General features: G+C 50.7%; 3 protein-coding genes and 1 long non-coding RNA gene across 12 annotated transcripts; 2 read left to right on the forward strand and 2 right to left on the reverse strand.

Annotated features, from left to right (window-relative positions):
* Window positions 1-336: 336 nt before the first annotated feature.
* On the reverse strand, window positions 337-9,100 carry ANP32E (acidic nuclear phosphoprotein 32 family member E). 2 transcript variants are annotated; one of them, XM_085082296.1, is made up of 7 exons: window positions 8,835-9,100; window positions 7,178-7,327; window positions 6,530-6,652; window positions 5,690-5,855; window positions 4,790-4,944; window positions 3,889-3,940; window positions 337-3,035 (listed from the first exon to the last, which is right to left on the reverse strand). In XM_085082296.1, exons 1-7 carry the CDS (start codon window positions 8,886-8,888, stop codon window positions 2,968-2,970), a joined length of 768 nt encoding a protein of 255 aa, XP_084938422.1. In that variant the 5' UTR covers window positions 8,889-9,100; the 3' UTR covers window positions 337-2,967. The 2 variants fall into 2 exon arrangements, with proteins under 2 accessions (XP_084938422.1, XP_084938421.1); XM_085082295.1 differs by having other exon boundaries at window positions 337-3,032; window positions 8,835-9,027.
* A 2,131-nt stretch (window positions 9,101-11,231) lies between these two features.
* Window positions 11,232-16,063, reverse strand: LOC146427247 (uncharacterized). 3 transcript variants are annotated; one of them, XM_085082396.1, is made up of 6 exons: window positions 15,928-16,063; window positions 14,106-14,174; window positions 13,529-13,617; window positions 13,087-13,209; window positions 12,887-12,993; window positions 11,232-11,975 (listed from the first exon to the last, which is right to left on the reverse strand). In XM_085082396.1, exons 1-5 carry the CDS (start codon window positions 15,971-15,973, stop codon window positions 12,910-12,912), a joined length of 411 nt encoding a protein of 136 aa, XP_084938522.1. In that variant the 5' UTR covers window positions 15,974-16,063; the 3' UTR covers window positions 11,232-11,975; window positions 12,887-12,909. The 3 variants fall into 3 exon arrangements, with proteins under 3 accessions (XP_084938522.1, XP_084938521.1, XP_084938520.1); XM_085082395.1 differs by lacking the exon at window positions 11,232-11,975 and adding an exon at window positions 12,143-12,383; XM_085082394.1 differs by lacking the exon at window positions 11,232-11,975 and having other exon boundaries at window positions 12,143-12,993.
* Window positions 12,910-13,436, forward strand: LOC146427248 (uncharacterized). The gene is made up of 2 exons (XR_014856497.1): window positions 12,910-12,996; window positions 13,101-13,436. It is a non-coding gene; the product is annotated as an uncharacterized LOC146427248 (long non-coding RNA).
* A 639-nt stretch (window positions 16,064-16,702) lies between the features above and the next one.
* On the forward strand, window positions 16,703-21,459 carry APH1A (aph-1A gamma-secretase subunit). Of its 6 annotated transcripts, none has more exons than XM_085082386.1 (7): window positions 16,703-18,353; window positions 19,453-19,611; window positions 19,840-19,913; window positions 20,029-20,151; window positions 20,226-20,353; window positions 20,582-20,705; window positions 20,862-21,459. In XM_085082386.1, the coding sequence occupies exons 1-7, from the start codon at window positions 18,211-18,213 to the stop codon at window positions 20,924-20,926; spliced, it is 816 nt and encodes a 271-aa protein (XP_084938512.1). In that variant the 5' UTR covers window positions 16,703-18,210; the 3' UTR covers window positions 20,927-21,459. The 6 variants fall into 6 exon arrangements, 3 of the variants coding, with proteins under 3 accessions (XP_084938512.1, XP_084938514.1, XP_084938515.1); XM_085082389.1 differs by lacking the exon at window positions 16,703-18,353 and adding an exon at window positions 18,970-19,125; XR_014856494.1 differs by having other exon boundaries at window positions 20,226-20,705; window positions 20,862-20,887.
* The last annotated feature ends 65 nt before the right edge of the window (window positions 21,460-21,524 follow it).

The following is a 21,524-nucleotide window of genomic DNA, read 5'->3' on the forward strand; positions in this document are numbered from 1 at the left end:
CACTAGACTTGTGCTCAGGCTGCCAGGTCACAAGTCCAGATCTGTGAAAAGCAAATGTTAAGACTTACCCAGACTCCGATGTCTATGAACAGGTGAATCTAAATTCACCTCGAAACACTCAGGGAAACCATCAGGGTTTTCCAGAGTATCCTTCCTTGACTGCTACAACATTACCAACAACTTAAAGTACCACAAATCCAAGTTCCATCGCCAGAAAGACACAGCATTCTGCTGGTTTCCACCCCATTTAAACATTATTAAGAAAGAAAATTCCCTCTTACTCCATTCCTTGAGAAACATCCCATTCCCCACAGGTGGACATACCCTGAGAAGTAATCCAATACAATAGTCTCAATTTATTTGAAATAATTCAGTTTGAAAACTTTTTAATTTAAAATTTACAGCACACATGGGGAAGAAACATGTTTTGTTACAACTAAAAGTTATCAGAAGAGTGCTGCAGGGCTGTTGTCTTTAATTTAACACTGTCATGGCTTTATTCAAAACACAGTTGCACAAAATCAGTTACTCCAAAGTTTCAGGAAAGAGTCAGAGAAGGAACTGAACCACACTATATACAGACTGCCATACAAAGAGCATTAAAATAGGACAAAACCTCTACAAAATATAAAACCCACCCTGACGTATTTGCATGAAAAGACCACCCACCAAGCAAAAAAGTTTCAAAAGTTATCTGGAGGCTCTGAATTCCTCGTTAAAAAACGCTGTTGCTGCATGCCGAGCGGAGGACACGGGACCAGGTATGGTGACACTGGGACAAACAGATTCTTGGGAAGTTGGGTTTGTGAGGGACTCAGGTTCCAGGTGGTGGCTGACGCACAGCACTGTGGGTGTTTGGGAAGGGGGAAGTCTGGCCTAGGGAAGGGCTGTCACCCCTCGGAGCTCACTCTGTCTGGTCTCAGGAGCTGGACTCACTTATCCAAACAAGCCCAGTACCCACATCATTTCAATCCATCAAAATAGACTCTCTTTTTCCATTTAAAACTAATTTTATCTGCATCAGTAACAGACAGTTAAGTAGAACCCTGACATGGAGGTGCTCTAACGCACACACTTATAAATAACAGGTTTCAATCTAAAAACAGTAAGCAAAAGGATGGGAAAACACTTCTCTCAAAGCTGAGCATAGAGTGAGTGCCTCACCCAAAGCCTCCAGGACATGACAGACATGTACTCACCCACCCAGGACTCATCACAAACACAGGACTCCATTGTGGCTGCAAAGGAAATTTCACCACAACTTTTCCAGTGTCTTTAGAGATATTCCTTAATAAGCACAAAGCCCAAGGAGTCAATTGTTCCTGAGTGTGCCACTGCCCGCCTGACTCCGCTCCGAGGCCAGGAAGGGTCGGCCCCGCTACACAGCTACAGGAGAAACCCAGAGTTAAGGCTCTAGTCAGGGGAAAGAACCACACACACAGGGAGCGGGGCTTTGCAGATCTAAACTCCACTCTAGAGCTGGAGGTCACATTAAACTAGTGTGTGAAATTCCTAAGGAATATCCACAGGGAACCAGGTGACAAGGGACTAACTCACTCAGGCCCAGGAATCTCCCTCTTCCTACCCGCAGGCTCTCCCCAGTTTCTGGTAGCTATTGACAGCCAGGACAGATACAAAAATAAGTCTCTGGAATAAAGCTGCGTGTGATATTTGGTTCAGGACCTATGTGAGACAATGTCAGTCACTGTGATACCCACGACTACACTGTGTGAAACCCAGATCACAACTGAAGGGGGAATGACAGAAGTCAAAATTTGTTTCTGACAGGAAAGATGATACATTGGGGCAGATTAGGAATTATAAAGGCTGCTAGAAAAAAGCTTCTCTGCACATTCCCCACGCTTGCTCCTGATGCATCTGCAGCCACTCAATATAAAACCCCAAATATTCCTAACTGTTTTACACAAACTGAGCATTTTGCCTACAGCCAGATTTAAACATTTTAAGAGGTGACGTGCAGAGAAGGGCCAACTTGGGTTCATCCTTCCCTTCGACAGTTCTAGAAGAACTGAGGGCAGGGTTGGAAAACACATGCTTGGAGGAGTTACCCGTTCACTTCTGCACCGAAAATGCATATTTCATCTATTTTATACATTTTATAGCCATGAGTGGTGCAGACTTCCCAGAATGACAATGCAAGAGCAAAGTGAGTGAAGGTTTAATGAAGATTTCTAGCAAAAAGGTTTAAAACTACACATTGTTTTAATACCTGCAGTGACAATGGAGTTGTGAGAAAATTTATGGATTGCAACCCTCTAAGGATCACAACTCTTTCAATTTGCCAAAATACACCCTTGAAAGAATCTAGTGAATACTCCCCAAACACTGAACATCAGAGCAAGCAGGAAAACAAAAATATCTTCTGAAACCCGCTGAGGCTTTACCCTGGAATACCCAAACTAGAGAGGAGCCTTAAAAAAAAAAAAAAACACAGGAGTCACCTTTTAAAAAACTGAAACATGGGTGTCATCTAGTTGGGGGTTTCCAGTTGAATCCCTGGAAAACTCAGCCTAGAGTCAACAGATTTAAGAGAGTGTGGAATTTGCCATAGAGCATTTTTCAATTCAGCTGCTTAAATGTAAAATCTTTAAAATCCTGAAGAAAACTCCCAATATTAAACCCATGGGACATGGGGTTGGACTCGGAACTAACAATGACCAACACAGCAAGATTGTATGAAATTAAAGAGCTCCAAAGAAATGTCTGGTGGGGGGAATTTGCCAATGGCTTCAGTGATTATAGGGCTGAAAATTGTTCTCTACAGAAGGTTCCCTACAAACTATCAGAGCTTATCCGGAATGATAGAAGGGGCAGGAATAGTAAAACCACACTTCTGCTATAAAAAGTTAACATAGGATTTCTGTTGGGACATCTATGGTACATGGACATACAGAGCTGCATAATCACTATTGCGTCTTCCATAACTGGAGAGTCTGGTCCTGCAAATTAATCCTCCTCTTCCTCGCCTTCATCCTCAGGCTCTCGTTTCCTCTTCTCCCCTCGGACACCCTCTGCTAAGGAAAGAGGGATACACACAGCCCGTTATGCTCTGCCCACGCAGCACTTACAGCCAGGTGATGGGAACAGGGAGTGTGTGTGGTGCAGACACGTTCCCAATGAAACAACGCTGCATGACCAGCACCAGGATCCTGCACAACATCCCTGAGTTTTTCTGTAAGACAAGGCCGGATTCAGGTGATGTGCTGTGCGCTCTGGTGGTGGGAGCTCGCAGTGCAATGCTGCCCCATCCAATCCATGAATTCCCCAGCAGTCATTCCCTGGCCAACGGCCCATCCTGACTCCAGGGCTGCATTTGTATAAAGTGAAGAATTTGCACTGCTCCTTCAGAATTCCTGGTTCTGCAAGTGAAAAATCCAGCTCCCAAACCTGCTCCATGAGCCCAGCATGTGGAGGAGATGGGAGCTCAGCTGGGGCGAAATTCTGGGTTTAGTCTTTACACAGATGTGGAATTTTTTTATGAAAAAACTTACTAAAAAAATACTCCAGTATGCCACTGGCAAACAGAACTTTTGACTCTGAAGCATAACTGCTTATGGAGAAGCCACTTTCAGTTGGATGAAGGGAAAGCTCGAGCTCCTCCTGGTTGCCAGGCTTTGCCGGTGAAGACTCTGGTACACTTGAGGGCTATTTTCCATGTATGTAGATAACAAGTTGCACAGCAGAGTCCCACTCCTCTCCACAGTAGGGAACAATTCCCAAATGCAGAGGAGATAGTGTCCCTCCTTTCAGAAAACTGTTGTTTCTTCCTTACTTTTACTTTACTTTTGTTTTTTGTGTTAACGCACATGTCCCAAACCCACAAAGAATCTATTCTTTCAGTAACAACTTGAATACCTGAGCACTTACCTTCTTCCTCCTCATCACCTCCTTCAACATAGTCATCGTCATCCTCTTCATCCTGTAAAATAATTAGAAGATATTTTTACAATTGCTGCTTATTGAAGTCTTGCTTTCACAATGATCCCAAGCAGAAATCCAGGACTGCCCTGCACTTGCCCCACCAGGGCATCAGTCAGCCCCGGTCTCATTTCCTTGCTTTTCCCCACTGTTCACTACCTTAAGCCAGCTCAAAGTTATTGACAAATTAACTGTGAGAGAGATGCCAGCAGCTTTAGATTTCCTTTGGACACACAGTCAGTAAGGGCCCAGGACAAGGAAAAACAACACAACAGTATCATCTTCTCAAGTTACTGTGAAAATGAGTAAGTTGTGGAGTTTTTCTGTCTTTTTCTAAAGCTGATAGCTCAGAAATGTAAATGAATTAACAATCAGCTCCAGAGAATTCGACAAACTCAAATCTTGGTTTTATATCCCTCTGCTTGGTGGAATTTTATAGGCAGGGGAGTTTGACAAGTCAAAATGGGGAAATAGCCCCCCAATATTTGCCCTTGGAATACTGGAATTAAACCCTAACCACATTAACTCCCTGACAGGAAACAAGCTTTTATCAAAGAACCACTACTGGCTGGCCACAGGGTTTTTGATCAAAAATGCAGGCGCTGCACAAACCCCACACTAGGCATGTCCTCCCATCAACACTCTGCAGCTGTCAGAGAGAAGGACCTGACCAGGACCTGGGCCTTTACTTCTGTCCTGTAATTTGTGTGACCAGTTTATAGCTACAAGACCCTACATACCACCTTCTGAAAAGTGGCTGTTTTCCATACTCTGTGAACTGTTTTCTGTAACTACATAACCCCACAGCTTCTCTTTGCTTCCTGCATTTGGCAGAATTTACAAACTTTACCTGAATTTCCTCTTTCATCAGGTATGAAAGACCAACTTCCTCCTCTTCTTCACCTTCCCCCAAATCGGAAGCTCCATCATCTTCATCGTCTTCCTCTTCATATTCTCCTGGAGGCCCAGCTTCATTCTCTTCATCATCGTCATCTTCATCCCCTTCTGCAGTGAGGGACACATATATAGGTAAGAAGTTCAGTTCCATTCGCTCCTCCCTGAATACAGCAGGATGGGCAGGCTCTAATAAGTTTTTTCCTGAAGGATTTGGGGATTTTATATTTTTTTCTAAAACCAGGCAAAACATGGGAAGCAACCGTAATTGTAACCAAGTTAAACTTGCCGTTTTTTCTCTAAGAAAGACTCCCGGGTTTTTTCCATCACAAGCTTCAGGCAAAACTCTCTATGTCTGAAGAAGCTACAAATGCAAACCCCTGCCAGCAGGAGGGGCTGACAGCCAGAACAGCCCTCTTAAGGACTGCAACTGAGGTGGCACCAAAAGGAACTAGGTGTGCTTTTGGAACTAAAAATTGTATTATGTTGAAGCAGGGGGCTGAAGCTATTACCAAACTCTGTAAAATTACAATTTTTCATTCCAAATAGTGTGCATGTCCCCTCGCTCTGTATCACTCAGTGGCACAAGACCTGTACTGCTGGCAACAACATTGAGAACATTTGTGTCTTTGCAAAAGTCTCCTTATTCCAATTTCCTTAAGCCCAGGTGGCTTCTGCAGGACTGGAACCTGCAGGAGTTTTCACTCTCTATCAGTGCATTAATACCAAACACGCTCTGGACACTGCTCTTCAGGAACACAAGCAGAATTGCACTTGTGCTCAGGATGTCCCTGCACTACACTGTGCACTTATTCCAGCATCCCATTCCTACAGCCAGTTTGTTTCAGGAAGTTACCATCATCATCATCATCTTCCGAGTCTGGTGCCTCATTGTCCTCCTGATCAAACCCATCCAGATATGTGATCTGCTGGAGCAGTTCAAAGATGCTGTCCCTGTAGTCCTCAAGGTTTGTAATCTCACAGTTGAATAGGTCAAGGCTCTTCAAGTTCTTCAGATTTTGCTAAAAATAAATGAAAAGGTTTTTCCCATTGTGCTCCCAGGTACAGCAGGGTCGCAGCCCAAGTATAACAGAATTTACTTTGTCCTCATCCCTCATTTCTAGTCAGAATTCTTCTCCCTCAAAGTTCAGTTCAAGTTGCTGGTGGCGGCTGAATCCCCAATGAATGCACTTATACAGATGAACTCCCACCCAGCTCCTCAACCCCCAGACTCCCCCACAGTTGGGAGTTGGGTTCTGTGTGCAGAGCCCAGTTTTGGATAGAAATCCCAATCATCCAGAAAAATGGGTGAATGGATCACCATTGGCTGCTCCTTCCTCGGCTTCACTGGCTCTATTACACCCATGTTTGAGTCACTTCACAGTTTAATGAAAGCTCATCAGACAAACACACCTTAACAAACAAGCACAGGGCAGTCAGCACAACATACCTTCGCCACTTTTCCTCAAAAGACAAAACAATCTCTGGTTTGGGACATCCCATTCCCAACACGGAAGCGTTTTCCAGTGGTGGGGTTACACACGCTGTCTTATGACCATGGCACCAAGTCCATCAAACCAGACCAACCACAAGACTGATGCAAGTTTGTACCAATCCATTCCAAAAATATTAAGGATTTCTGATAAAAAGCAGTATTAATTAAATCTCCCCAGAGCCCCTCCCACTTCATACTCACAAGAGCTTCCACAGTGCCAAGATCTTTGATTTTGTTGCCACTTAGATTTAGATATGTGAGATTAGGACATCTCTCTGCGAGGACCTCCAGGCCTCCAGAAATGACGTTGTCACTCAATTCCAGCTATTGTACAGAAAAAACGGAATTAAACAGTTGGATTTTCAGCCTTAGATTCAGCTGCATCATTGTTAATTGTTTTCCCTTTAAGAGTTTAATCACTTTTGAAGAGTCACCCAAGTTAACAAGCTTTGGCTGTCAAAAAATTCCTTTAAACTGAGAATTATAAAGTGCTCCCTTAAGTCTCAATGGTTTGGGCACCTCAGTTTTAAGTTACCAGGACTGGAGTTCACTGCCAGAAATGGGCAACCCAAGGGCCTCTTACCAAGGCCCCCTGCTCAGCAAGGCATGGCCGACCTTCACAATGTCCATAGCCAAGAAGTTACTGCCCCAAGAGTCACTGACCAAGCCCAACTCACCAAAATTAACGGGAAACACCCAAAACAATTTCAGATCTTAAAAAACATTTCAGAGGCCCATGAAGCACCTTTAGAGCCTCACAAGTGCAACCACGAGTGCCAAAAGGTGTGACCACAGCTTGTCACCTCTGACTTTGCTGTCCCAAAGTGCTGGCAGCCAAGAGATACCCACCTTCCGGAGCTTACTCAATGTGGGGAGCTTGGCCAGCGATGTCAGTTCAACATTGGCCATGCTGAGAAACTGGAGCTCCTTAAATGAGTCATTGAGCCCTTCAATTTCCCCATTGCTGGACCGGCAGTTATCGAGCACCAACTCCGTCACCTGTGAACATGCCAGCAAGGCACATGTGGGTGTTACAGCAACAAAGCCCTACACTCACTTGAACCTCAACCCAGGCACTGGGCAGCAGCTGCTGATTTGGGGCTCGCTTTAAAATCAAACCAGACCCCTGCCCTGAAATCACCAACACCCCAATTTAAAAATTATGCAGCAGTTTCCCTTCCTCCAAGCACGTGTCAACCTTTGCAAAAAATGCCACCTGACCCCAAAACTCCACCGATGAAATACAGTGGTACAGCTCCTCACAGAACCACCACAGCCAGGGCTGCATACCCAGCCATACACGGCCAACTGCTGACTTCTCCTCAAGTCTCGTCGTTTAACTGTGCATAATCAAACTCATAAAACCAGTTTCACTCTGAATCTAAAATCTTCTGACTTCAGATCATTTTCCCAGAAAGTCCTGGAGGTTAATTGAGCCCAAATAAATAATTTCCTCATGCCCAAGCCACTCAATCATCAATACAGGTCGCATACTTGGAGAAGCAGCAATAAGAAGCAGCCAATTAATTTTAAATTATTTTATCTAGAGTGGAATATCCACAAGATTACCATCCCCTTCCCTACACACTAACAACATTTTGGGAGTGTTGCAGACCCCAAGCAGCACCAGACCAGCTTCTCACTATTACTTTATGTTTTCATTAAAAAACCCCATTATTCTATGCAAACACTGAGTTTTAAAGAAAGCTGCCTGGGCAAAGGGGGCGTTTCCCACTTTCGTCCCCGCAGCCGCACGCTGGCAGCGCGTGGAGGCCTCTCCGGGAACCTGCCACCCGCAAATACGAGTGGATGGGTTACATCAACAGTTTTGGGCAGTTTTTTCCACCAAAACCCACGTGCGCCAGGTCAGGGAAAGCGAACGTCTCAGGACTTTACTCATGGGGCGAGCCAGGCGCTGATTTCCTCAGTGGGAAACTGCGAAGAGATGCTCCAGAGCCACGCGCGGGGCCGGCGAGGCGGCGGGGGCAGCGCGCGGCCCCGCCGCGCACGTGCGCTCCTGCGTTTCCAGGGGTTTGGGGCTTTTTCTTTTTTGCCTCTTTCCAAAGAAACGAAAAGTTGGAAGTGCGGGGACACGCGGGAGGGGTGTGGGGACCCCACAGTGCGCCCGGCGGTGCGGTGGGCGCGGGAAACAACGTTAATTAACACTAATTAAAGGCGCCGAGCTGAGCGACGGGCCGAGGACGGGGCCGCCGCCGCGACCTGTTTACTGCGGCCGTGGAGCGCGAGGGATTAACATCGGGGGAAGCCGAGGCCGCCGCGGCCCCCGGCAACTTCGGGGCACCCCGAGGGAGGAGGCGGAGGGGGAACGCGGGGGGGGCCGCGGGTCCCGGGGCCGCGCCGGAAGCGCCGCCCGCGCCCCACCGAGCCCTGCGCCACGGCTGACCCAGATTCGGCGTCGGCGCCGCCGGGCCCGCACGGCTCGAGGCGGCAGCGACGGCCTCGCGGGGCGGGGGGAGCGCGCCCCACCAGTCCCGCTGCCCCTCACCTTCTCGGGGGCCCGGTTCCGCAACTCCAGGTTGATGCGCTTCTTCATCTCCATCGCCCCCCCTCCCGCGGTTCCGCACTGGCGAGAGAGGGTGGCCGGGAGCTGCCGCGGGGGTCGCTGCGGCTGCGGCGGCCGCCGGGAGCGCGCCGGGAGTGGGTCGGGGGTCGCCGGGGCCGCCCCGGCCGCGCCGCTCCACCGCAGCTCCGGCACCGTCAATGGCCGCCCGCACACTGCGCCTCCATGACACGGCGCATGGCGCCCCCCCCGCCACGCCACGCCCCGGGGCGGGGCTTCTCTCGCGCAGCGCCATCATTGGCGCGGGGGCGCGGGGCCATTGGCCGAGCGCGCTGCACGTCCGGGCGCGCGGGGGGTGGGGTTAGCGTTCGCGCGCGGGGGCCGGCGGGGTGCGCGCGCCTGAGCACGCGGGGTGGGGCCGGGGGGGGTTCCGGGGTCGGGCCGGGGGTTGGGGCCGCAGCGAGGGCCGTGCTGTGCGCGGCCATCCGCGGCCCTGCTGCTCCGGGGGCACGTGTCCCGCCGCGCCCCGTTGCGCCGTCTCGGGAACGGTCTGCTCGCGAGGGCCGCACCCGCCTCTCTCTCCCCCGGGAGTTCCGCGTGCCCCGGGACGCGCGTGGTCCTGTGATGGTTCGCGCGGCTCCAAACTCTGGGTTTCGAGGTGGGGGGCTTCGCACCCCCGGTCCCGCACGGGTGGGATCGTGCGGGAGGTTTGGCACGTCCCCTCGTTCCCAAGGAGATCACACGCCCTGTGTCACGAGTGGGGGTCCAGGGGCGGGCGGCGGTCTCACTTGCCTGGGATGCAGCAACTTTTAGGAATTTGTGTTACTTTTGGTTAATTTGCGCGACGGCAGCGCTGCCAATGCATCGGAGAGGGGAGGTAGGTTTACAGAGCTGGGGAATAGCCCAATTCTTAAAATCTGGGCCCCTCGCGGGGGATACATGGGATTCATATTCCCCTCGGGGTGCATGTAGGGGATTTATATCCCACTCTAGTTGGATATATGTAATTTAGATCTCCCTGGGTGGATAGATGGTATTTATATCCCTGTGGATTTTTTTTTCCTATTTAAAATTAAGGAATGTTTCTCCAATAAAGCTTTTCTCCTGGAAAGTGATCCTTGAAAAGAGCCTGTGAACCGCCAACATCCCTCATGCCCAGCTCGACCATACTGGGACATGCAGTTCTAAATATTTACATGTTGACTCTTTTAACTTTGGAGACACAAATAACCAGAGATATTTTGGCAACTTGGTGACAGAATTAAAAAAAAGAAAACAAATCCCAGGAGCCCATCATGGGAATCTTGGGTTTCTTCCAAGATTTCAAAATATGTCCTGTTTCAGAATCAAATGTGGAAAGGTCAGCCAGGGAGTTTGGCTTGCCTGTTAGGAAAGGGTTAAAAATGGTGTTGGAAAGGCTGGATATTGTGGATTCGGGAATGGAGGAAAAATGGGAGAGGTAAGGAAACACAGGTGAATGATTATTTACTTTTATTCCAGATCCATGGTATGTGGATAGAAAAGTTAGCATTCTCCATGCTGGAGCTTGAAGGGCTGACCTGAGGCTGGTGATGATGGACAATAGTCCATCAGTGGTGGGGACAAGAAGTTAGGAATTTGCCAAAGATTGAGAATATTAAAGGCAGAAGAGCAGCCTTAGCCCTCATTTATAATTGCCTAAATCTTCACAAAATCACCTTCACAGGTCACTAAACAGGATGTTTTCAACCCTGGAGCTGGTTCTCTCCTCACTACGCACTCTGGGTGGTTCTTCCCTGGCTGTATTTCTGTGTCCCTCATTGGTGCTTTTCAGGCTGAAACCCAAAAATAGCCCCTGTGGGCTACAGTTCCCCCAGGACATTGCTCCCAGATTGTGGGAGTCGTGCTGGGAGCAGGTGCAGCAGGATTTGGCTCCTGGAGGGTTTGATAAGGAACTGCTGGAAAAACACCAGAGACCTTGAGAGCCTTCTGCTTGCTGCCTGCTGGGAGTTAACTGGGAAAGGTTCTCACAACTGCAGGGAAAATCCTCTTTGTGTTAAAGCTGCTTATCCCAGGGGTTTGCTAGGAGAGCTGGGTGGCTGCTCACAGAGCCAGGGGCCTTGGAGCCACCAGCACCCTCCGAGTGGGGGGAAAAGGATGAATCTGGGAAAGGAACTTGTGAAAGAGCCAGGAGGATGGTGTCATTTTGGGACTGAAGAGATTTGGGTGAATATTCCCAGCTGTGGGAGCAGGGAGGACATGTCCAGCTGTCCATCCATGGTGTGATTCTCTTGGGACACCCTTGTCCCAAAACACTGCTGGAAGGTGAGGATTTGGTCGGGAAGGTTTGTAACTGGAGGATTTGCTCTGGAAGGGAGTAATACAATTTATAGTTAAGCCAGGTTACAATGAACTGGTTTATTCTCCGTGTCTGCATTAGAGGGATGGTTTTTAGAAATAAACTTATAAACTTCATCCACATCATTTATTTTCCTTTAATTGCTTTTTACTTCTCTCCAGGATTGGAAATCTTACCGCTGTGTGCTCCTAATTAATTTTCTGGGGCATTCTTGGCTTTTTTCAGTCCACCTTCATGGCAGCACAGAGCCGGGAGGTGGCGCTGTCTGGCAGTGCATCCGGTCTTGCTCCTCCGGCTGCTTCTGAACCTGTTCCGAGCCTTTTAGCTTCCCTAGGAAACACAGCTCTTCTTTCCAAGGCTAGGGGCCTGGATAACCTGGGACAGGCCGGGGCTGGTCCCGCTGCTCCGTGGGTGCAGAGGAGGTGGACGGGATGGATCGTACCTCCTCTGGCGGCTCAGGAGATCCTCCCGGGGTTTGGGAGGGGTCTGGAGGGAGCCGGGGGCTCTGGAGACTGTGACCACCCTGAGACGTCCTGCTGGCTTGACTCAACCTGACTCGGGTATGTCTGGGCCAGTTTTCCATCTCTCCTTCCCATTAACGCTCCCAAAGAAAAGCAACATATGCACCAAGCATGGGATTGCATTTTTTTCTCCCCAAAAGGAGTTTAACTCTGATTTCTTGACCAAGACCACCCATTTCTGCAACAGTGTGCTCTCCGTGGCGGGGTTGGGGTGGTGGGAGGCTTTCTGGTCCAGCTTGTCATCACACCCAGGTATTGCAGGTGTTTCTGGAAAATAAATGGTGTGAAGAGCAGTTCTGGAAGAAGCAAAGTGGGAAGCTCCTGGCTGGGTTGAGAGGCTCGAGAAGATCCTTCTCATAGAACAAGCACTGCAATGTGTTGTTTTCATTTGTTACTCCAGTTCTGGTGGTGGTTACAGATTATTTACCATGAGAGACTGTGCAACGGATGTTGGGGATTTTATTGGCAGGGGTTCCTATTTACAGCAGAATCAGAGGAAACAGGGAAGGACTGAGGCGTTGCAGAGCACTCTGCGTTCAAGCCACGGGGCAGCACTGTGTCTGAACCAAAACCTTTGGACACCAAGTCACAGCAGCTCCGAACGGAGACAATGCCTCGTGGGGAGGATGTTGTCAACACCTGACAATGTCCTGGTCGCCATCCCAGCTGCCGTGTCTGGTACAAGGGAAAAAGGTGGGGAAGTTCCTACGTGTGGCAGGACGGGGGGCAGTGTATTCCTGTCATGTTGGAGAGGTCCAGCTGTCAGAGAAGGCTGGCCATGTGGGATGGAGCTTTGGAGGAACCTGGGCTAGTGGAAGGTGTCACTGCCCATGGCAGGAGGGTGGAACGAGCTGGTCTGTAAGGTTCATCCTAACCCAAACCATTCCAGGGTTTTGTGGAACAAGGGATTTGGGTGGATGAGCAGCAGGAGGTGCTTGGTTGCTGGCACCATTGAAGCTCCCACTGAATGCCAAGAGGTCATTGGGAGAATGCCCTGGAAAACCTCTCCAGGCCATCAGTGGTGTTCAGAGCTGCTGGTGAGTTCCCTGGCATTGCAGCCAGATGCCTGGGAGGGTTTGTTATCTTTCCATTGTTTTGGAAAGTTGTTGTTTCAGAAAGAATTGGATTTTCCTGGGTTAAAGGACACACTTCGAGTGAGTGTTGAAATCCCAAAGTACCTTTGGAGGAGGAGACTGGGGGGTCATAGCAGGAGACCCAAGAAGCTGAGGAGGATGATGAGGGTGAGATGGCACTGCAGGGATGATCCCAATGAATCTTGGAAACCCTGGTAAGTCAAGAAAAATAAACCAGTCATGAAGTTCCACGTTTTAATGTGCTAAAAGCTTGTGACAGAGCTCATGAGCTGACAAGAACCCACCTGACTGTCCTCAGCATCCCTGGAATCCCCTGGAACATCTGTATCTGGTATTCCTGGGATCTTGGTGGTGGCATTATCTTCTGGAAACCACTTCTCCCAGTCCACATCTCCAATGGTGCTTGTCTGGATGTGGAGAAAAATAAATAACCTGGCATGTCACAGCATAACTCCTATGCAGAGAGATTGCTATTTGCGATGGGTTTGATGGTATTTAATTTGAGAAACAAGGAATTTCCCACAGTTCCTATGCAAGCTGGAAAAATAAATCCCGGCTCAAACCATTCTATGATTGCTGTTCATGGACACTCTACTCATAGTAAACTCACTTGAGTTGTTCTGTGGTTTAAAAATCAGCAGTTTTAATCAATATTTCTCCTTGTGGCAGAGATTTGGGTGAGGAAAGCCTGTTTTTTGGGGGAATACCAAGAGAAACCCAACTCACCTCGTATGAATCCAATTCATACATGTACGTGGCGGGGGTTGCCGTGATGTTGTCATAGTAATAATCTTCCGTGGAATAATAGTAGTTGCCTGGAATGGAAATGGTGCCAGGTGAGGTGGCACTGTGAGGATTGGGGACACCTGTCCAGCATGGGGTGAGATGATTCCCTCCCCCATATCCTAGGGTGTGATCACCCAGCTTTTCCCCTCTGAACAGCCAGCGTAACTTAAATTAATCTGGACAACGTGGAAAAATCCCTGGAAGTGTTCATGGCCACGGTGGACAGGGCTTGGAGCAGCTTGGGCTAGTGGAAGTGTCCCTGCCCATGTCAGTGGGGCAGGATGAAGTAGTTTTTAGGGTCCCTTCCCACACAAATTAATCCATAAAATCTGAATGACAGTCATTGAGAGGACTCAATTCAGTGGCTTCTCAGCACCTTTCCATGGGCAAAACCTCATCTCCCTGCCTGGAGGAGGCTAGATGGAGACTCTAACAGTGTTTCCAGCCCCAGTTATCCCAACTTGCTGCTGTGGCTTGTTGAAAATGGTAAAAATGCTTTTAAAAAGGTGTTTCTCACTTAAATGAGCCACGTAGTCATATAAATCCTGTGCAATCTCCTCCATGTCATCTTCGACCTCCGCCTTCCCTGAAAGCAAGGGAACAACACGTGGATTATCATGCAGAGCCTCAGGTTGAGCCATGGGTGTGGGGTCATGTGAAGTTTCATTGTTATATTGGTGGTTTGGGCAAAACCCATTTCCTGTGAGAGTGATGGATTTACAACCTGACCCATAATAAGATCCCAACTAAAGGCATGGGAGGTCAGACCAGAGCTGGAGTTTTCCGTCATTTTTGGGTGTAGATGTGCCAGAAGCAAGAGATGCAGTGGTGGGGAATGGAGCCTCTAGCTGTGCTCTTGCACCTCAGACCCAGAGTCAGGGTGAATCTCCCTTTGGGATGAGCGGCTTATCCAGGATACAATTGCTCCAGTGCCTTTGGCTGTGGAGCTGCCAAGGGCTCAGAAGGGACCCTCATGTTTCGTTAGGGCTGAGCCACTCTAAATAGATTCTGACCAATGTGACATTGTCACAATTGGAGTGAGTGGCTCATTCCCTATTCCAAACATAAGGTTTTGTGTGTTTTCTTGGTTACTGGGGGCATTTTTTAAAGCAAATTAATTAGGAATATTGATGTTCTAATAGTCACAGATTCATACACTAAGATACTAGTGTATCAGAACAGAACAGAAGATATTAATGGAATAATAAGATTTTTTTTTAGTTTGATACTAATTTATGGTCATAAATGAGATAATTATAATATTGTCTTTATAAGTTACACCATTAATAGCTGGAATGATGCTGTCAGTCATGCCCAGGGCCAGCTGTAGCTCCCTCCCACTTCTTCCTATCATATCCCTGATTTTCTCATGACCGACAAAGCCTAGGGGAGAAGCCCAGGTCCCAGAATTCTTCTTAGGGAATTCTCTGAAAACAGTGACTGAGACTGAAGATTCCAGGATGGGACTGGGGCTCTGCAGGGGGAACACAGTGCAGCCTTACTCGTCGCGAGGCTAACCCTAACCGTGTCCCACCCCCATCCTGAGCTTTCAGGGAAATTTGGACTGAAGCTGGGACCTGCCTACCCACCCCCGCTCCTTCCCACGCTCATCCTTTGAAAATGCTCTGGTTGCATTGAACTCCGGCTCTGGGGCACGTTATCCTGTGCACAGAGCTTTCCCAGAAAATCATTCTGAGTCGGCTCTTGTATTTACATTGGAGTCACGCTAAGAATAACAGAGCAATCATATCCCAAAAAGAGCTTCCAGCTGGGAATCCCCTTGCTTGATGTTTCAAGTTTGGGTATGTTCCTTTGGTGAAGAGAAAGGGGAAGAGGGAGACTCTTGGCATGGCTGAGCTGCAGTTTTCAGTTCCCCTCGGCCGGTGCAGCTCTGTATCCCACCATCCCAGCGACAGGGAAATATCGTGCTCATCCCTGAGCAGCTCCAGGTTGGTGTTTTCCTGCCTCAACACCCTAATTCCACTCTCTCCCATCTACAAACTGCCCACGTAATTCTCAGGAAATCTTGTTGGGATTTTTGTCTCTGTCTCTGTGTCTCCTAATAGCTCCCAGCTGGAATCTGTGAATTATTTGAACACAATGCAGGAAACATTCATTATCGCACTGTTCTCCAAGCTGAGGCTTTATGGAACTTTTAGTAATTACATCGTGTTTTCTCCGTTTCTTTCCCTGCAGCCCCCTTTCTCCAAGCCAACCCCCCAAGACCTTTCAGCCTCCAGAACTCCCCAGCTGCCCCGCAGCATCCCAGGAGTGTGGGCATAATCAGAGCAGTGAGATAAAATCAAATTCCCCCTGGAAAACCCGGGGAACCCGTTTACCCGGTAAGGAATGAAGGACCAGGAGCACCGCGATGCAGAAGTTCATCGTCCTCCGTCGGGTGTCGCCTGCCGGAGCGGCTCCGCTCCTGCTCTGCGGGACCTTCCTGATCCGTCCCCGCTGAGGCAGGAAATGACTCGGGGAGAGTTGAGCTGAGTAGCCTCCTCGGTCGCGCGGGTGGAAGCCCGGGTTGTGCCCGGGACTGGTGCGATGCCGGCTGAGCGTGTCCCGTGCCGTGCCCGCGCCGCTTCTCCGGCGGTGGAAGAGTTTCCCGTTGCAGAGGCGTTTCGGATGGCTGAGTTGCAAATCTTGGGAAGCTTTCCCCGGGGAGGGTTAGTGCCGCTGGATGAGTTCTCAGATGGAGGGAGGATGGTTTTGATTATGTTCTGACAGAGCAGAGCAGAGCGGAGCTATAAATAGCAAATTCTTCTGGGAGAGAAGCAAAGTCAGAGATGCTGACTGGGAGCCAGAATCAGTCCTGACTTCCTGTAAAATCTTGGGGGATTTTTTTTGTCTTGGCTTCATTTCCCTTTCCCGTGCCTCAGTTTCTCTATCAGGAGGAAGAAACATGAACAGTCGTGAATTTATTTTATTTTATTTTATAGTGGGTAAAAACACCTTGGGGTGAAGATAGAGGAGCTCCTGTGAGGAGCTGCAGGGTTCCAGGTGGGAACTGTTGCAGACTGGAGGGGTAAGTAAAAGTGATAGCGAAGGAGACAGAGATGAATCAGGTGGTGCAAAATCAGTATTTTGGTGACTCTCAGACATGGGGGTTAGAAACCGAGGAAAGAGCAAGATGAGTCTTGGGTAGCAGAGGAGGAGGTCTGTTTTGAGGTGCAGCTTCATAGAATCATGGAATGGTTTGGGTTCGGGATGACCTTAAAGCTTCTCTCATCTGCTCTCGATTTTAAACCAAGTATTACTGCAGATATTAAGGACTGTAATCAGTTTTAAGCCAAACATTTCCAGACACGGATTTTATTCCTACCAAGAGTGGACTCAACTGAAGAACTTTTCCAGTGCATCTGAAAACAAATTCCCAGCCTTCTGGGGTTCTCTGTACTTTGCTGAAGGGGCTTTTCCCATCGGTAGGGAGGTGCTTGACAAAGGGTTAAGTGCCAAGAATTGCTGAGCAGGAAGTGAATCTCTTTAAATCCTCCTCTCCACAAAACCCTCCTCTCCCTCCTCCACAAAAATAACATTGAAACTCAAAAATCCCAACCCTAGCAGAAATCTGAACTTGTTGGGAAGAATCCCACCAGGGCTGGAGCCACCAGCTCAGCCCAGGGGGCACTGGGGGAGCGTAGAAGTGTTAAAATATTGTGGGATTAAAGGCATGGGGAGGAAAGGGGCAAGGAAGGTTCATGAAGATGGTTATGGTTTATTGGATGAGTGGATGCAGTTGAACAGACAAACCCTTGACGTGGGAGCTGAGAGTCAGAATTCAGTAGGATTTGCTGGCTCAGATCTGGGAATGGCTCCTCAGGACTGGTTGTGATAATGTAAGACTTGCAAAAATTGGGAAAACTTAGATAATCCACTAATGGACCTGAATAAAATGTGCCATAAGGTGGTCAAAGGGGGAAGCAGCTGCTCTTCCCTTGCTGCGACCGGCTGGAATATCCCAGCAGCATCCTGCATCCCAGGTGCAGATCTGGAATTGTGTTTCTGTCTGGAAAGGGAAACAACTCTATTTTTGTTCACTTTTTTTTCTTTTTACCTTTTTTCTTGCTGATTTTTCTCATCTGGCAACATGGAGCAAACCCATTGCAGCCACAGAAAGGAGCCAAGCCAAGGCCTTTTCCATCTCCCATCCCAAAACCTTGTTTCCTATTCCCCAAATCCCTATTTTGTTTAATCTTTCTACTTTTATGTCTTTTTAAAATTGTTATTAAAGTTTTTGTATGAAAATCCAACAGTAAAAGCTGCCACAGAGACAGAGCAGCAAGGGAGCAACTCCTTTCCTGAGGGAAAGCTTAACATGTGAACCAAAACAGAGGGGAAAAGGAAGGTAAAGGAGGAAAAAAGAAGGAAGAAGGAGGCTCCTGTTTCTTGCCGTGCTGAGAGGGCTGCATCCTAGGGATGCTCTGGGCATCCAGAGCCTGGTGCTGTGTTGGTGGTTCAATGCCCCCAACCAAGGAGGAAGGTGCAGATGAAGTCAGCAGTACTCGGATGCATTGTGTCATTTCCCAGCTTTAATAGGCGGAAGCAAAACAAGAAGGGAAATTAATACAACGCAGCCGGTAACTCCGATTCTTCCCTGAACAATGCCTTGTGCCTAGGAGATGGCATTGACAGGATTCCTGCGGAAGAGGCTGAAGGGGACATTGTTTGGAGTTTTCCTTGTAGGAGATATGAAGGTGGATGACAAATCCAACCCCTCATGGCACCACTGCCCAGCACTGCCTGCAGCACCATCAGTCCAGAGGTAGGTGGAATGAGCTGCCCATCCCATGGGAATCCAGAGGGAGGGGCTTTGGAGCCGTCCAGGCTGTTCATGTCGGCCGCTGGAATTTTTCAGTCTAAATAAAGTTTTCCTGCTCTGCCCAGCTGCTCTGTAAACAGCGGCAGCACAGGGGTAGAGGACAGAATCAGAATAGGAGATGTGAGGGGCTTGGAATAGAGAAAAAAATGCCAGTTTAAAGAGGAATTCCTTAAAAATACGAGGAGAGGAGAGGAGAGGAGAGGAGAGGAGAGGAGAGGAGAGGAGAGGAGAGGAGAGGAGAGGAGAGGAGAGGAGAGGAGAGGAGAGGAGAGGAGATGGGGATGGGGATGGGGATGGGTGATACTGGGGTCAGGTGACCCTGGCAACAGGTGACCCTGCGGACAGGTGAGGCTGGGCACAGACTGTGTCAGGTGTCCCCACTGTGTCCCCCAGTGCAGCCCCTGTCCCGAGTGTCCCCTGACCCTAGCCCCGGGGTTGCAGAGAGGAGGTGTTCCGTCCCCCTCCCCACTCCGGGACTGGTCCTACCCCCCCCACCGCAGGGGGCTCCCGGGCCATCAGGGGGCGCTGTGCCCGCCACGCCAGCGGGGGATGCTGCGGTGGGGTCCTCCCGGCCGGCAGGGGGCGGTGTGCCCGCGGCCGCCATGGGCGCCGCCGTGTTCTTCGGGTGCGCCGCGATCGCGTTCGGCCCCGCGGCCGCGCTCGTCCTGCTCACGGTGGCGCCGGAGCCGCTGCGCGTCATTGTGCTGGTGGCGGGGTGAGCGGGGACGGCCCGAGAGGGGGGCTGAGTGGCCTTCGGGGGACTGAGGGGCCACTGGGGAGTCTGGGAGGCCATTGCGGGGTGTCTGAGAGGCCTCTGGGGGTTGCTTTGAGGGACTGTTGGCGGGTCTGGGGGACACTGGGGTGTTGGTGGTGCTGGGGGCGTCTGAGGAAGCTGTTCCCGGAGCGAGGGAGCCCCTGGGGTGAGAGAGCAGTTCAGGGACAATTGAGAGGGCAGCACTGGGGCAGTTGCGGGGTTCCAGCCCGGCTGTACCGAGCAGCTCTGCCTGAGCCGATGCCCGGGTGTCCCGTTTTTCCTCCCCAGGGCGTTTTTCTGGCTGCTGTCGCTTCTTGCGGCGTCGCTGCTGTGGTTCGTGTCGGTGCAGCTCAGCGGGCGGGAGGACTCGGCGCTGCTGCTGCTTGGAGCCGCCGCTGCCGTGCTGCTGCAGGAGCTCTCCAGGTTCGCCTGCTTCAAACTGCTCAAGTAAGAGCCCGCCCGGGCGGCCCCGGGGAGCTGTGCCGGCGGCTGGGGTGTCCCAGGGGTTGGGGAAACCAGACCAGATGTTGGGGCTTTGTGTCCAGAGGAACCCCACAAAGTCGCCTCCTTGTTAAACCCCGGGAACGAGCCGTCTCTCCTCAACCCTCGCTGGTCGTGGCTCTCCCTTCCCCTCTCCTGTGGGATGGGGTTCACGCTTTCTCTCTGGCGGGGCAGGAAGGCAGATGAAGGGCTGGCCACCCTCAGCGAGGATGGGAGGTCCCCAATCTCCCTGCGGCAGATGGCTTACGGTGAGCAGACCCCCAGCGCCAGGTGCTGCATCCAACTCTCCTGCCTCTCCCTGAGCCCATCAAGCCCTGGGCTGTGGAGGCTATGGGGCTCCCCTGACTCCAAGCTACTCTGCAGTGTCCGGGCTGTCCTTCGGCATCATCAGTGGTGTCTTCTCCATCGTCAACATCCTGGCGGACTCTGTCGGGCCAGGCACCGTTGGCATCCATGGGGATTCCCCGTACTACTTCATCACCTCCGGTGAGGCCAGGGGACATGGCACGGAGAAGGAAGAGGAAGGCTGTGGCTCTGAGGCTCCATGTCTCTCCCTGCAGCCTTCCTCACCATGGCCCTGGTACTGCTCCACACCTTTTGGGGCATCATCTTCTTCGATGCCTGTGAGCGGCGCCGCACTGGGGGCCTGGGGCTGGTGGTGGGCAGCCACCTGCTTACCTCAGGGCTGGTGAGTCCTGGGGCCATGGGAAGAGTTACAATCCCCGGGCACCCCCAGCCCCTTGGAGTGCCCAGGCTGGAGGAGGTCAGTGAAGGATTTGGGACACGCATGGGGGATTTGGGGGCATGCAGCTCAGCAGGGCTTCAAGCCAGGTTTCCACAGGGCCAGGCACTCCTTTCCCTGCTGTGGCTGTTTGGAGCGGTCAGGAGGGTGTGACCCGGCTCTCTGTGTCCCCAGACCTTCCTGAACCCGTGGTATGAGGCCAGCCTGGGCCCCATCTTCATCCTCACACTCTGCACAGGCCTCTGGGCCTTCAGCACTGCTGGCGGCTCCTTCCGTAACATCTTGAAGTGCCTCTCCTGTAAGGCAGGGCTGGAGTGTCAGTTTTGGGGGCTGGGGGGGCTAGAGCTGCTGGGATGGGGGCAGATGAATCTTGTTGAATGGGGGCCACGTTCCTGGTGGCTCCCATGAACCCCCAAATGATCCCCACATTCAGAAGTGCCCCTTTGCCCCACAGGTAAACAGGAGCCTGAGGGTCGGGTCATGCTCTACTCAGCACTGCAGGTGCCTCCTGAGGAGTGAGGGAGCTGCAGCCCCGCAGGCAGCTGTTCCTGCCAATGCCTTCACCACTCCTACTCTGGGGGAATTTGTGTTTGACCAGTGTTCCTGGAGGTCCTTTGGTGTCTGACTGATGCTCCCAGGAGACTTTGGGGTCTGACTGGGTCTGACTGGTGCTCCTGGAGATTTTGGGGTCCGATTGGTGCTCCCACAGGGTTTTGGTGTCTGACCACCACCACCTTCCCTTTGTTCCCAGATTCTGTTACACTTTTCCCTCAGTTTGAAGCTCTGGGGAAAGCAAGGGAGCCAGATGCCCTGGGGAAAGTCCAGGCCTGGGGAACTCAGGGCAGGATCCCGCCATTCCCTCGTGTTGCCCTGGGGGGGGGTCTCTGCCCATAGTGCAGCCGCTGGTGCTAGGGGGTGATGCTCTGGGGGTGGGGGACATCGGGACTCTGGGGCACCCTGCCCTTCTCACCCCTGTTCAGCTCCCAGGGGGGTTGGAGGTGCAGCAGGGGGTAAATTATAATGTTGATTCAAAGTAAAACCCTTTTACAAGAGCACCGGACACTGTGGCTGCTGGGAGAAAGGGGAGGGGGGAGAGAGGTTACTCCCCCCACTGTGG

This window comes from Lichenostomus cassidix, chromosome 25 (assembly GCF_008360975.1).
Source record: "Lichenostomus cassidix isolate B80296 chromosome 25, HeHo_3.0, whole genome shotgun sequence".
Taxonomy (NCBI): domain Eukaryota; kingdom Metazoa; phylum Chordata; class Aves; order Passeriformes; family Meliphagidae; genus Lichenostomus; species Lichenostomus cassidix.